General features: G+C 41.1%; 6 protein-coding genes across 9 annotated transcripts; 2 read left to right on the top strand and 4 right to left on the bottom strand.

The window, feature by feature from the left end:
- Window positions 1–228: 228 nt before the first annotated feature.
- Window positions 229–4,300, bottom strand: LOC106397346 (putative pentatricopeptide repeat-containing protein At1g09680). 4 transcript variants are annotated; one of them, XM_048757932.1, is made up of 4 exons: window positions 2,309–4,300; window positions 1,865–1,918; window positions 959–1,038; window positions 229–869 (listed from the first exon to the last, which is right to left on the bottom strand). In XM_048757932.1, exon 1 carries the CDS (start codon window positions 4,269–4,271, stop codon window positions 2,364–2,366), a length of 1,908 nt encoding a protein of 635 aa, XP_048613889.1. In that variant the 5' UTR covers window positions 4,272–4,300; the 3' UTR covers window positions 229–869; window positions 959–1,038; window positions 1,865–1,918; window positions 2,309–2,363. The 4 variants fall into 4 exon arrangements, with proteins under 4 accessions (XP_048613889.1, XP_048613888.1, XP_013693396.2 ...); XM_048757931.1 differs by having other exon boundaries at window positions 2,290–4,300; XM_013837942.3 differs by having other exon boundaries at window positions 229–1,038.
- Window positions 449–976, top strand: LOC106397347 (disease resistance protein RBA1-like). Its single transcript, XM_013837943.3, has one exon. It carries the CDS (start codon window positions 449–451, stop codon window positions 974–976), a length of 528 nt encoding a protein of 175 aa, XP_013693397.1.
- A 154-nt stretch (window positions 4,301–4,454) lies between the features above and the next one.
- LOC106402161 (60S ribosomal protein L21-1) lies at window positions 4,455–5,598 on the bottom strand. Its single transcript, XM_013842840.2, has 2 exons — window positions 5,252–5,598; window positions 4,455–4,857 (listed from the first exon to the last, which is right to left on the bottom strand). The coding sequence occupies exons 1-2, from the start codon at window positions 5,486–5,488 to the stop codon at window positions 4,600–4,602; spliced, it is 495 nt and encodes a 164-aa protein (XP_013698294.1). The 5' UTR covers window positions 5,489–5,598; the 3' UTR covers window positions 4,455–4,599.
- Window positions 5,599–5,797: 199 nt separating this feature from the next.
- LOC106397415 (double-stranded RNA-binding protein 1) lies at window positions 5,798–7,797 on the bottom strand. Its single transcript, XM_013837995.3, has 3 exons — window positions 7,627–7,797; window positions 6,792–7,054; window positions 5,798–6,516 (listed from the first exon to the last, which is right to left on the bottom strand). Exons 1-3 carry the CDS (start codon window positions 7,652–7,654, stop codon window positions 5,953–5,955), a joined length of 855 nt encoding a protein of 284 aa, XP_013693449.1. The 5' UTR covers window positions 7,655–7,797; the 3' UTR covers window positions 5,798–5,952.
- Window positions 7,798–8,101: 304 nt separating this feature from the next.
- Window positions 8,102–11,055, top strand: LOC106401294. The gene is made up of 6 exons (XM_013841781.3): window positions 8,102–8,361; window positions 8,457–8,652; window positions 8,737–8,823; window positions 8,999–9,361; window positions 9,775–9,898; window positions 10,068–11,055. Exons 1-6 carry the CDS (start codon window positions 8,291–8,293, stop codon window positions 10,922–10,924), a joined length of 1,698 nt encoding a protein of 565 aa, XP_013697235.1. The 5' UTR covers window positions 8,102–8,290; the 3' UTR covers window positions 10,925–11,055.
- Window positions 11,056–11,116: 61 nt separating this feature from the next.
- On the bottom strand, window positions 11,117–13,997 carry LOC106401293 (protein NETWORKED 2B-like). The gene has a single exon (XM_048757930.1). The coding sequence runs from the start codon at window positions 13,653–13,655 to the stop codon at window positions 11,118–11,120; it is 2,538 nt and encodes an 845-aa protein (XP_048613887.1). The 5' UTR covers window positions 13,656–13,997; the 3' UTR covers window position 11,117.
- Window positions 13,998–14,105: the final 108 nt, after the last annotated feature.

The raw sequence follows: 14,105 nt of genomic DNA on the forward strand, positions 1-14,105 counted from the left end.
GTAAATTTTGACGTTTTTCCTACGCTCGAGGTGAGGTATTTTGAGTTCTCTCTTATCCTTGTTTACTTGCGCACGAAGCGAGTCAAGGATCGGGTTTTGTTTTCCATCTTTAATATAATTAATATACATACGCACAACGTCAGCAGGCATGCTTGTGCAGTCTTTAAAACAAAGAGTACGAGGCAATTTCCAACGGTCATTCACAATTCCACATCTTGGGATCACAGATAATCTAAAACTAATTTAAAATATATTAGATAGAATTTTTTTAAAACAGCAATTGTTATATACTTCTATATTTACGCTTTATGGATTGCCTTTGAGTCTATAAAGCTCCAGCAAATATAGCCGAGATACCAAGTGCTCTTGGCAATACAAAACCTGCAGTAGTGCAGTTGAGTGAACAAACCACCCTATTCTTCATTGCTCACATTCAAACTTAGCCAACATGAAAAAGAGCAATAGCAAGTTCCCATCAAAGGATACTACATTATCTGGCTCCCTCCACAGCCATGACGATAACCAAGTGTTCATCAACTTCCGGGGAGATGAGCTACGCTGCAGCTTCGTGAGCCACCTTGTTGACGCTTTCAAAAGACAACGAATCAACTTCTTCATAGACAAAGATGAACAGAAGGGGAAAGACCGGAGACATCTCTTCGCAAGGATCAAACAGTCGAGGATAGCTCTGACTATATTCTCAAAAAGGTACGCAGAGTCACGCTGGTGCCTGAACGAGCTAGCGAAAATAAAGAAAAGAGCCGATAAACGCAAACTACAGGTGATACCCGTCTTCTTCAAGGTGAAAGCGGCATCTGTGAGATACCAAAAGGCTGAGTTCGGTCGCAATTTCTGGAGGTTAGCTAAGACTTCAAGTGGGGAACAAATCAAGAAATGGAAGGAAGCTTTAGAGTCTGTTTCTGACAAAATGGGCTTGTCCTTAGGCGGCAAAAGGTACCTTACTGATCATCCTTAAAATGCTACGGCAATTATAAGGTTTCTTCGTCGTTTTCCCTCATGCCCCTCTGAACCAGTTACCTGCCATGACAAGAAAAGTAAACATGGCTGTTATAACAGAAAAAATAACTGGTCCATCGTGTGAATGCAGCAGTCCAACGTCTGAAGGGCCGTCATAGTTCATATAAATGTAAAGTTGATGTTTGTGCCTTATTTTTACTTAAAATCTCTTAAAGAACCATATTAGAATAACATCTTCACTGATTCAATAAGTTTCATCTTTGTGATATCATTTCCTTTAGCGAAACTCTGTATAGACAGACTAAACTACTTTACTTTGCAGCTCCGAGGCGGATTTTATAAAGGAAATTGTTAAAGAGGTCAAAAGAGCTGTCGAGGTTAAGGAAATGAAAGACCATTCCTTCAGTCTTCCCCAAAATAACAGAAAACATATACCCAGCAGGATCAAAATCCAACCAAAATAATGTATAATGACAAAGTTTGCTTTTTTTTTTGTTTATTTCCATATATGGTGGCATAATACTAGGGCTTTTGTGTTTATATTGGTGTACTACTTTTCAGTCAGTGATCATATGTTTTGTTACTGTAATAAAATAATTTCTATCCAGCGATATAACTCAAGCTTAATTTGAATGTGAATGTTTCCAACTCCTACCCAAAAGACAAAGAAAGGATAATTATAGTCTAATTGAAAGCGAAGGTCAGCTCAGGCCATGTAGTTGTTCACCCATCAACAAACAATAAATAGCAATCTTTTAACAATACTAGTCTCGTCTTGTGACTTGCATATAATAGTCATGAAGGGCTCAAACTAAAGATTCCTAAATTTCAAACTAAAGATAAAATATATGTGAAATAGAAATCAGAGAGCAGGTTCAAATCGTACCCTTATCACAAGGCAGCAAAAGATGAGAGGGCTTCCGTTTTGTCCACACTGCTCCTGCAAGGAAAAGAGACGACCAAAATTACTTGCAGAGATTGTGGATACACAAGCACATCATACAAACTTAGAAGAATATACATATATATATATCAAATTGGGAGCGGAGTTTATGGTGTGGCCATAATGGCCTTTTAAAAGTTGTATGTTTCAAAAGATAAACTGGACGCATTAGTTTTTCATGCAGCTCACTACAAATGCATCCCAGATATGTAGAATAAAAAGGATTCAAACATACAAATAAAACACTTAAGACTTCCATCAAAAGGAACAATACCCAGTTCAGAAGATTTAAATAGAGAAATCGCCAGAAAACGTTTAGAAATTGAAATCAAGGAGACAATACAGTCAAAGTTATTTCTGGGTATTACCTATGATGAAGAAAACTACCTCTGGTGATTAATAGAAAAGTTTAGCTCGTATATCCAGGAACAATCTTTGGGTATTATCTGTTTCGGTGTTCTTTTGAAGCTCTATAGAGCTCACTGACTAGTGACTTGTAAGAGGCCAAGTCCGCTACAGTCCCTATCTCAGGTTTCGGTATATAATGCTTCGATGAATTTGCATGTCTATGGTGACCTTCTAATAGAATGTTGAATGTGATGTCGTCCGGAACAACCCCAATATTAAGCATGGCATCTAGCAGCACGTCAGCATTCTTCATCTGTCCCAATTTGCATAATCCATTAAGCAGAACATTATACGTCACAACACTAGGAACGTGCCCATCTCTCTGCATTTCTTTAAGCAATCTGAAACCGGTTTGAACATCACCTTTCTTACAGAATGCATCCATCATCATCGTATAGATGACATCATCTGGCTTCATACCAGCTCGCAGCATCTCCCTCAAACCTCTTTCAGCATCAACCACCCTTCCTTCTTTGCACATTCCACAAATAAGAACTGAAAACCCCACTCTATCGAGTTCTATCCCATTCTGATCCATTTTCTTCCTTATCTCCAACGCTGCATCTACATCTCCTCCTCTACAAAACCCATCTATAAGAGTTGTGTACGTAACCTTGTCAGGCCTGAGACCTCTGTGAATCATCCCATCAACAACGTTCCTCGTAGCAACCAGATCCCCGTTCTTGCAAAAGCCATTTACCAAAGTATTATACAAAACAATATCAGGCTGAAGACCCCTACTTAACATCTTCTGATAACTTTCTTTCATCAAATCAATCCGTCCATTCCTACTATGACCATGAATCAAAGTAGTGAAAACAACATCATTCGGGATCAACCCTCTCTCACACATCTCATCAAACAACCCATGAGCTCCGTCCATTTTGTTCTCCTTACACAACGCATTAATCAAGGCACTATAGGTGAAAACATCAGCGCGTGTTCCCCCTTTCTCCATACGCTCTTTGACCCTAAACCCTTCGTCCAAGTTTCCGGCTTTACAGTACCCATTAATCAAAATGTTGAAACTAACCACAGAGGGACGCAAACCTCTTTTAGTAATTTCGTCGAACACCTTCTGCGCATCACACATTTTGCATTCTTTACAAAACTTGTTCATCAAAATATTGAAAACGTAAACATTAGAGGGATACCCAGCATCCAAAATCTCCATATAAAATCCCCAAACGGTCTCGGTTGGATTCACCTTCATCATCCGATCAAGCAAGCTGCCGCAGCCACGAATCGGAACTGTAAACTTATGCTTCCGAGATAGCCTGAAGCATTGAATCGCATCGGGTATGAACCCTGCGTTAGTGTACGCGATCATCAACGCATCAACGAGGAAATCGCTTCCTCTCGTTTCCAACACAGAAATGAAAACGGAGGAAGCTGAGTTTTTCCCTTTCCGAGAGACGACGAGCGCGATGAGCGACTGTGCTTCGTCGAACATCTTGTGGACAGCGAGGAACCGAGCCATGGCGAAGTAGGAGTCGACGGTGAAGCGGAACCCAGGCTGGGAAGAGATGAATTTGAAGAAAGAGAAGATTGAATGGTGAGGGAGGGAGAGAGGGTTGCGGTTGATGAGATCGAGGACGTGACGAGAGCTGAGAGAGGGCAGGAGGTTCCTGATAGAGAGGGATAACGTAAACGGAGAGAGCTCTAGTGACGGATCTCTGTAAGAATCTCTGATGGCGATTGAGAGTTTGACGAGAATTGGATCAACGTCGTCGTCTGCTTGTGGAGGAGGAGAGATAGATTCTGGAGAGTACCATGTCGATAAGAGAGACGATGATGTTCGAGAAAAGGCTTGTGGGTAAGATCGAGAGAGACTGCTTCTTAGAATTTTGATTCGGAACATCTCTTTCTCCGGCGCTGAGTATTTTCGAGATTTTGAATGTAAACACTGTGAGAGTAAACGGAGGAAGATAAACGGCGACATAACCCGGTTTATATAACCGGGATACGGATAAACCGGTCCGCTGCAAATAATGTACAATTCCCCGGTTTAATGTGTTAATATACATTTAACTGTGTAATGATTGGTGGAACAGTGATCTGCAGTGCTAGGCCAAGCTCATGTGGGTCGGGGATGCGTCAGTGACTAAATCTTGAAGATAGTTGGTTGGAGAAAGAACAATTTTAAATTGGCAGACACAATGGTATCAATAACAAAACTCATGCTGTTTAAAATCATCTTCCAGTAGTATTAAGTCGCTACAAACCATATGAAAGAAAGCTCCAAAACGCTGGGAGGGAAGAAAGTAGAACTAATAGCCTCCCTTGAGATCGTTGACGACGTCGTAGGGGATTGGGGTGACAGTCTCCAAGGTCATACCCTCAACCATGAATCCTGGCTTGGGGCCTTTAGGCTGTCTCTTGGTGCTTATTGTCTCACCTCTGGCTTTGGCTGCGGCCTTGAGCTCATCATTCTTCTTAATCCTCAGCTTGAACTCCTCTGCACACCTGGATTGCTGCACGTGCTCCACACGCACATGAAGCCTCTTCCTAATGATCCTGTTTCCAATCTGGAACACACCACCAAACATACATGTCAATTATGTTACCCACTAAGATAAAATCAATATAAAGAACCGAGTATACTAATGTTTAAAGCCAAACAGTATATGACAGCACAGACAAGTAGTCCAAATGATCAGGAATCAAAGTGTTCAGTCAGTGAATGTAACTTATGGGATTGATTTGAAACTGTGAATGTTACTAGAGAAGACTTAAAGCAATCAGTATAGTAGAGAACTAGTTCCAGCACAAAGATCATAAAGCTTAATATAAAAAAATAAAACCTTTTGAGACAAACTCACAAAACCTGAGCTAAGTAACTGCACATTTCACCATACAATCAACATGTTTGACTAACTTAGACAGCACAATAAGCTTAAAACAATGTGAGATGTTTCAGACCTGTTTGTTGACTTCGACACCGACGGCTCGCTTGGTGACGTTCCAGACACGACCGGTACGACCGTGGTAGAACTTGTGAGGCATACCCTTGTGGATCGCACCGTTCACCTTGACATCCACGTAATCGCCGACCTTGAAGGTCCTGAGGTAAGTCGACAGTGGGATTGTACCCTTCTTCCTGAACCCCCTCGCGAACAGATCCCTCGTCCTAGCGCGAACTCCATGACCCGCCGGCATTTTTCCTCTTTGGTGGATGCGACAAGTAGAAACCTAAAAATCGCCGAAGACGCAAAATGAGAGAGGCAATGATTATTATCTCTTCTGAAATTAGGGCTTCTTCTCTAATGGGCCTATTGTTGGGTCAGAAATTTGGGCTTATTTGATTCAAATGACAATTTCTATTAATTAAAATAAAGCCCCTGTATTTTTAACTTTTATATGGTTTAGCTACCAAACTAACATTAAATTCAACTTACACCCAACTGTGAGTTCTGAAGCATCATCTCTCTCTCAATATGGTGGATTTATAGAGTGAAAGCAGTGTGGTTGTAGAGATGAAGGTCTTCTATTCATGACCAAAGTAGCTTCATGTATCTTAATACTAAAACAAAATAACACTATTGTCATGATCTTGTATAACTAAACAGACCAAAATGGCTTGCATAAACAATTACACTCACAAAGACTCCATCTTGAGACAGTTATGCTTGGCTTGCTTCTGTCTCCACACTAGCAACTACTACTGCCTCCTTAAACCCGTTCATGCATGAAGAAGGTTCCATATTTATCATTGTCTCAGCATTCTCTGGCTGCTCGTTTACACAATGTTCAGTAGGTTGAGGAGGGACGGTACTGTCTTCAAGAAGATCCTTAGCTACTTTGAGCTTTCCTTTCCTAGCCTTCTTCTTGAACTGAGCTCTCCTGGCTTTTGGAGTCTTGATGATGGTTTCTTTCACCGGGCTTGCTACCTCTACTGTCTTCTTCTCGCAAGGAAGTACAGTAAGCTGAGAGCTGTAGTTGTTGGCAAGGTCAATTTTGGATTCTGACTGGATCGCTATAAGCGCTGTTCTTCCAGCGCTTATCTCAGCCTCTTTTTTAGTCTTTGTTGCAGCTCCTGTGTACTTTATGCCACCGATCTCCACAGTACATGTGAACTGTGGAGCTCTCCCGAGAGTCTCGCTCCTTTGGCACTGATAGAGTGGAATCGCGTAGTTCATCTTTTGAGCGTACTCTTGAAGAAGATTCTTGCATAACCCCATCTCGTGCTGCATTAAGAAGCCATTCAAAAGTTAGCCAAAATGCACATAACAAATAGAAAACCGGCAAAACTCCATTTCTACTCAATTCACCAAGAGGCCTAAACCACAGGTTAACAAGTGGAATCTTTAAACCCTCAAGTCTAGATCATTGGCCAAATAAAGACCTTTAACGCTCAAACTAACTGTAAGTTCTGTTGCTGAGCTGGCAAAGCTTACAATTCATAGGAAAACCACTACACTTAACAATCAGAACCACAAGATAAGAAAGATGAGATGCTTACAACAGGTAGTGAAACAGATTGGGTTAGGTCACTGGATTTTGCTAGTTCCTGGAGAGCAACCTCCGCAGCTGATTGCTCAGCAGCCTTACGGTTGAAGAATCCAGGCAAGGAATCATATCTGACATCATTGACTATCACTGTAGACTGAAAGAGAGGTTTGTGGGAAGGGCCTTCTTTGATAGCCTCGTAGAGAGGCGTTGGTAGCTTGTATCTCTGAGCATATTCCTGCAACCGGCTCTTGAACACATAGCAATTGGAAACACCTGACAAGGAGAAAGCTTCAAATTGAGGAGAAAAGTTCATATAGTCTGGCTAGTAAAGACAGTAGCAGTAAATTCAAACTACACCCCCTATCAGAAAGAGAGAGAGAGAGAGAGAAAACACAAGATGTTATCCATTACAGGTTAAGTTAAAAAGCCACAACAGGGAGGAAGAGAGTGAAGGAGTCTTAAAATTGCAAATGTAAAGGTAAATCATAAAGGTGAGAACTTTCTCCAAGAAACAAGAGTCTGAAGTGATTTGTCAAACAATAACTGCTATTATCCGCAAGGGAAGAGACAATTAAACTATATAAATTGCAACGTAGCTTCTATATCATCATCATTGTCTCAAAAGGGGTAAACTTTCACAATGCATACTCGTATATGCCCAATCAGAGCCTGAAGAATAACTAAGATACTAAGCAGTCTTTTATTCCTTGAGAAGTGGAAGCAAAAAAACAAACCTTCAGGCACTTCTGGAAACTGCGAAATCAGAAAGCTTATTGCCAGAGAGATCTATCTATATGCTTAAATTACAAGAAGAAAGGAATAAAAGCATGAAGAAGAAAATTCACCAGAGGAAACATCATTCGCCGTCATCATTCTCAAGCAGAATGTTAGCTGAAGAGATGCAGAAGAGACGAGCGAGAAAGGTACAGAGGCACCGCGTGATGCCTCTGTTAGAAAAGCAGAGAGAAAGAGAGATGATGTTTTAAGCGCTTAGAAGACAATAAACCCTCCTCCCTTTTAATTCTTCTTACCAATCTTAATTAACTTGTTTAAATAAAATTAAGAAACAAAAAACTGAAGTAAATAGTTTTCAAGTGGGTAATTCCAAAATCAAAAATTATAATATTAATATTATTTAAAATTGTACTCACCTAGTATTAATCAAACAGGTTAAGTAAAACAGTTTTGTAAAACTAATTTTGTGGTCATTTTTTATTATTATATTATCATCAATTATAATATTTGTTATACATATATATATATATATATATATATAACTTTATAATTAACTTGAGTTTGACTAAAAAATACTATAAACTGATTACTCATTTTTTTTTTTTTTAAACAAGCCACAGAGTTCCACGCGCTTCAACACTCGCGCACATCCTCCTCCTCTCCTCCGATCATCATCGGGAACGATTCGTCCAACTCTTACAGGCTTCCCAAGTCTCTCTGTCTTAGGGTTTTTGGGTGAAATTGATTCCTTTTGTCCTCTCGTTCCAAAGCGGAATGGTTGATAGTAGTAACAAGAGAAGGAAGAGAACCATTAGCGAAGGCGACATCGCCACGCTTTTGCAGAGGTAATTAATGTCTCTCTTCCTTCCTTCCTTCCTCTTACGTCGTTAAAAACAAAGTTTTTTTTTTTTAAATTCGGTTTTGACTTTATATGGAGTAGATATGATGCGGAGACGATACTGAGACTGTTACAAGAGATGGCCTTTTATTCCGATGTCAAGAAGATGGACTGGAATGAGCTCGTGAAGAAGACCACCACTGGGATTACCAATGCTAGGGAGTTTCAGATGCTGTGGAGACACCTTTCATATCGTGATCCTCTTCTTCCCCTGGTGGAAGATGATGCTCAGCCTCTGGTACTTTTTTTTTTTTTTTTTTACTTCTTGTGAATTGGCTCTTTCGTTAAGAGTTTGTAAGTGAGTCTTTTGCTTGTGTTGCAGGACGATGATAGTGACGTGGAGTGCGAGTTGGAAGCTTCTCCAGCAGTCAGCGTTGAAGCATCAGTGGAGGCTGTTGCACATGTCAAAGTAGGAATTGAATATCAGATTTTATATAAAGATTCATTCTTTCATTCCTTAGATATCGTTTACTTGATTTTGCTGCATTTCTCTGGAGAGTCTGTCTCTTCTTGTGGAGTGATCTCATGTTCCTGAAGAGTGATGCCATGTTTTGTAATTGCTTCAACCTTATTTTGCATCTCAGGTGATTGCTGCTTCGTATGTGCCAAGGGAGTCCGATATCCTCCACGAATCAACATCTGAGGCTCCCTTGACAATAAACATACCTTATGCTCTCCCTGAGGGAACTCAGGAGTCTCCTTGGTCGTCAAGAGGGATGAATATCACCTTTCCTGTTTGTCTTCAGAAAGCTACATCTACCGAGGGGATTAATGGAAATGTTTCAGCTAGTACTAGCATGGCTTCACAACGGAAGACGAGGCAGAAATGGTCTGCCGAGGAGGATGCCGACCTGATTGCCGCTGTGAAGCGGTTTGGTGAAGGCAACTGGGCTCATATTGCTAGAGGAGAGTTTAGAGGAAGGAGAACCGCCTCCCAACTCTCTCAGGTAGTGATTTAAACTTATCTATTATTATATTCTGTTGAGGATAAATGGACCATCCCTTGTTTTAGTTCTTAGATGTGGCTGTATACAGACTACAGGACCACTATGGTAATCACTCTAGAAACAAATCTGTTGTCATCTAGTATGGTATGGATGTGGGGGTCTCTCCCCCCATTTTTCCGGGTTCAAATCCCGGCAACAGATTCCATTGGATGATGCGTTTATATTCGCTTGGCAATCATAGAAGCTAGCTGCTAAGGCAATGTGTTATGATATTTTTATCCATGTTTACATTTTTGTGGATATAGTCCATGTCAAAAAAAATTGATTGTCAAGTTGGAAGATGATATGATGTTTAGCATGTGTTATTCTTTTGACCTTTATTGATGGTATCAGACTGACTATTTTATTTGCAGAGGTGGCCGCATCTAAGAAGAAGGTATGATACTTCGACCTCTGCTAGCCAATCGCAGATAGCTGTTAACCATGCGTTATCTTTGGCTCTGGGAAATCGACCCCCTTCAAAAAAAGTTGCAGTAGGTAAAAGAAGCTGAAATTTTTTTTTTTTCCCGCTAGTTCTAGTATCTTATTATATAACGGAAGAGGCTTTAGTTTGGTTACCACTGGCTCTGATATTGTCTAAGTCAAAAAGTAGCTTACCGGTTTAACATGGGTGGGGTTTTGTTTTCTTTGTTTTGTACCATCACAGGAACTCAAGGCAGTGGAGGCCGTCCTTCTCAAGGCCAACAACAGTCCAAACCAGTTGCTGTTCAAACATTGTCTCGGGCAGCAACAACAGTTTCAGCTTCAAAATCTCGAGTTGTTAATAAAACAACGGCAAGGTCCACTTCCAGATCGGATTTAATGGTAACAGCTAATTCAGCTGCTGCTGCAGCATGCATTGGTGGCGTAATGGCTGCTGCATCAGCACCAAAGGTCGAATCTGTAAAAAATGCTCCTACAGCCAGTATGCCTCGTCCCCCAGGTAGCCTCGTTGAGCCAGGAAAGACTGTTTCCCCTTTTAGTATTACTAAAGCTGTTGGACCTGCGAATACACCGCCTCTAGCTAATGGAAACTTGAAATCTGTGACGCCTTCACCATCTTCTATCAAATCTCCTCTCATGGGTTCTCCTTCAGAAGGATCTACTGCATCGAAGATCGTCTCCAATCAAGGAGTTTTTTCAGCCTCGGTCCCAGCAACTGTATTACCTCCAAAGCCAACCGCAGAGACTGTCATTTGCAAACCAGATGGTGGACACAAAGAGCAAGCTAGAGGAGATGGAGCAAGCTCAGTGGTTGCCATCCAGTCAAATAAGATGACCTCAACAAACTCGGAGATTAGCAGGGGAAAGCAGGCTGCTACACACGCTCAGACTGCAGTTCTCGGTGCTGCTAATCAAAGTTTGGTGGATAAAACTGCAGTGCCATCCATCAGTGGAGCTGGTTCTGAATCTAAATCAAAATGTGAAGTAAACAACAAGGTCGGTTCGGTAGTCACAGTGAGTAAAGCATGCGGAAAGCCCCCAGAGGTTGCAACTGTGAGAGGAACAGGACAGGGTGTTTAGTTCTTTGACAGAAACATCTTATGCTTTTATTTTGAATTTTTAGTTTTTATTAGGAGACTTTTAAGAAAGATTTTATGTAAAGTAGGCCTTCCCCAGTACATGGTACTAATTAATAATACAAATCTCATACACTTGGAATGTTCAAAGTCTGAATACACATTTAGTTTGCAATCCTCAGCTTCTGTTGACTTGATTAGGGACTCATAGGGAGCTTTTCAGGTGGGACAAGGTAGCTACACTGTTTGTTCAGTGCTGGAGATGGACTTACACAAGCGAAGATTGATGAAGGTTGCTTCTGATGTTTATACTTCTTTAACTTGACACCAAACAAGAATGACCTTAGTGGAATCCTAGGCTTTCTAGGCGATGATGATGATGATGATGAAGTGTTCTTGCTCAGAGATCTTGTAGCTGCCGCATTCGACATCCCAAGACCCTCTTCTAGTTTGCAGACAACTCTCTCCACGTCGATTCTCAGAGTTTGTGCACGCTCAAGTCCACCTTGAAGTTCGTTAGAAACCCTTTTGTTCTCCTGTTTCATGTTGAGTATCTCTCCATGGAACTTTGCAGCCTGGTAACCACTTATCTCTGTATCGTTTACTTTAGTACCACCACCTGACTGAGACGTCATCCTTGAAACTTCGTCTTTGATATTGCAAAGCGTTTCATACCTCCCCTCGAGCTCGTCTCTAAGGACTGCACTATTCTCTAGCCAAAGCTGCAGCTCTGTCCGAATCTCTCTGAGGTGTCTATATATAGGCTTTGCCTCTGATGCATTACTACTGAGTTTAGATAGCTCAGCTTTCAGGTCATGAACTGCTGTTTGGTACTTCTGTATCTGGTGAACAGATGTGCTGAATCTCAACCAGAACTCGATGTTCTCCTCTAGCACCGCATCTATCTCTCCACGCACTTTTTCTTCCACAGTTGGAATCTTATTTCTTGGAGTGTCTTCAGTAACTTCAAACTTCACCTTAACCTCCTCTTCCTTTGCTCTTTGTGGTGTTCCCTTCACCTCTCCTCCTTGCTGATGATGTGGCGCCATGGAGATTGAAGAGTTAGAGCTATGAGAAACACTCATACTTTGTGCAGAATCCTTTCCAGGCGTTGCAGGTTTCTGACGTAAGAAATGAAACTCAGAATCTTCGCAAGAAACAGCATTCTTGAGCTCTCTCAGCTGCAATGCTAGCTCAAAGAAGCCGTCACGGTTCTTCTTCTCAACTTCACTTAACTTTCTCTTTACTTCTCTATAGTCCTTTAACACCGAAGTGTATTCATCTAATAGAACCTTCTCTCTATCCTCCACGCCGTCTTCAGGTAACAACTGCCTCCAGTTTCTCCTCTCCTCATCTTCTTCTCCCTCTGTGCCAAAACAAGTGCTTTCTGTTTCTGAGTCTTTTATCTCTTCTTTCTCTTCTTGCACAGTCTCTTGAATCGCCTCTTTAATCTCATCTTCACTCTTTATCTCTGTGTCTTCTGAGATTGAATCTAAATCCTTAGAAGGATCTTCTTCCATTTTGACTTCCTGTAACTTTCCGGATAAGTGTTTAGCTGTGCCATTAGCATCAACCAAATGCTTTTGAAGATCATTGTTCTGATCTTCTACTCTTTGGAAGAGGTCTCTAACTTTACTCAGCTCATCTTCAAGCGCTGTTATCCTTTTCTTCATATCTATTGAATCTGAAACAAGGCATGCCTTGTCTTCCTCTACACAACGAATATGTTCATGTAACTCATCAGTGTCTGATCTCAATGTCTTCACCAATGCTGTGTGAGATGAAGCTGTTGTCTCCAGAGACACCACTTTCTCCACAAGCTCATCTATCTTCTCTGCAAACTCTTCATTACTCAGATTCTCAGTCAACTCAACCTCTCTTGATTCCTTTTTAGATTCTTGACCTCTCTTAGCCTCTTGGTTTGTTACCATATTAACCATCTCGAACTTGTTCCTCAGTGCTTCAAACCTCTCTGTTGCAGAAACAATCCTTTCCTTCTCAGTTTCTGCATCTTCGGCAAACCGCTTCTGCGTCTCCTCAAGCTTAGCGATAGTCTCTTTACATGAGGTAAGAGCCGTGCTGGCCACAAGCGTCTTGGCTTCACCGTCTTCGATCTCTGCGCCAACTCCAAACTCATCTTGTAAACTAACAACCCTCTTCTGCATCTCTGTAACCTCATCTTCCAAACTCCAGTACCTTTCGTAAGCCTGCTCGTAAGAGCTCCTCACAAACTCCTTCTCTGTCTGAAGCACCAAGATCCCCTTATGGATTTTATCAATCTCCTCTAGTGCCTCTTCTTTGCTCAATCCTGAACTCACCAGTACAGAAGAAGATGCTGAACTTTTAATATCGCCAGGTCCTTTTCTCAACATCAGAGATTGGCTCTTGAACTCTTTCTTGGGAATCTCAGGGACCTCTGGTATGTTAGTTCCACCGGGAATGAGATGAAGAGGCTTAGGTGGTTTCTCAGGGTTGTCATCATCATCATCATCATCGTCGTCGTCGAGAGGAAATGGAACATGTTCAGGAAAAGCGGTAGCGATCATGTGGTTGGCACTTTGAAGCTCTGTGGACAAATGATCATAGCGTTCTGCTAAAGCACGGTATGAACGAAACGCTTCCTCAACGAAATTAACAATCTCAGGCCTCTTGCGGTAGTACATCTCGGCCCTTATCGCAAAAGTGTCTCCATCTTCGTTTATGATCTTCAGTGTGTAATGTACCTTCTCCTCCATATCTATAGGAAAGTTGATAATTCAAGAAACAAACTCCATTAGCGTTTATATTATCCATGTTTCTTTGTATGATATGTGAAACGTTACATAGCCAAAGAACATTGTTTACGTGACCATATATATATCTATAATACCTTGAAGATTGTGTTCGAGCCATTTGGATTGTTTTGTACGGATGTGGCTGGCCCACCACCATGAATATGCATTGCTTGCTGCTCTCTGCAACATCGTTTTCGTTTCTAATGATTAAGAAGACAATGAGGAAGGCTCGAACATGGTCTACTCTTTTGTTTTGTTTTGTTCTCTCATTTCCTATGTTAAATTCACTTGTTTATATGGCATTGGAGTTTCTTTCTAGTGGGTTTCAACTAGAAAACCTAAATTTGGAAGATAGTATATTGTTTTCTAATGTTGTTTAAAACTGCAGTGATTATATTACTATAAATATAC

The sequence above is a fragment of the Brassica napus genome, chromosome C5 (assembly GCF_020379485.1).
Source record: "Brassica napus cultivar Da-Ae chromosome C5, Da-Ae, whole genome shotgun sequence".
Taxonomy (NCBI): domain Eukaryota; kingdom Viridiplantae; phylum Streptophyta; class Magnoliopsida; order Brassicales; family Brassicaceae; genus Brassica; species Brassica napus.

Bases quoted from the DNA above. Each gene is read 5' to 3' on its own strand.
- LOC106401293 (XM_048757930.1), bottom strand. From the start codon at position 13,655: ATGGAGGAGAAGGTACATTACACACTGAAGATCATAAACGAAGATGGA.
- LOC106397415 (XM_013837995.3), bottom strand. From the start codon at position 7,654: ATGATGACGGCGAATGATGTTTCCTCTG. The intron at 7,055-7,626 runs GTGAATTTTCTT...TCTCCTTGTCAG, and splicing joins GGCGAATGATGTTTCCTCTG to GTGTTTCCAATTGCTATGTG. The intron at 6,517-6,791 runs GTAAGCATCTCA...TTCTTAATGCAG, and splicing joins AATCTGTTTCACTACCTGTT to CACGAGATGGGGTTATGCAA.
- LOC106397346 (XM_048757932.1), bottom strand. From the start codon at position 4,271: ATGTCGCCGTTTATCTTCCTCCGTTTACTCTCACAGTGTTTACATTCA.
- LOC106402161 (XM_013842840.2), bottom strand. From the start codon at position 5,488: ATGCCGGCGGGTCATGGAGTTCGCGCTAGGACGAGGGATCTGTTCGCG. The intron at 4,858-5,251 runs GTCTGAAACATC...GGTGTGTTCCAG, and splicing joins GTGTCGAAGTCAACAAACAG to ATTGGAAACAGGATCATTAG.
- LOC106401294 (XM_013841781.3), top strand. From the start codon at position 8,291: ATGGTTGATAGTAGTAACAAGAGAAGGAAGAGAACCATTAGCGAAGGC. The intron at 8,362-8,456 runs GTAATTAATGTC...TATATGGAGTAG, and splicing joins ATCGCCACGCTTTTGCAGAG to ATATGATGCGGAGACGATAC. The intron at 9,899-10,067 runs GTAAAAGAAGCT...GTACCATCACAG, and splicing joins TTCAAAAAAAGTTGCAGTAG to GAACTCAAGGCAGTGGAGGC.
- LOC106397347 (XM_013837943.3), top strand. From the start codon at position 449: ATGAAAAAGAGCAATAGCAAGTTCCCATCAAAGGATACTACATTATCT.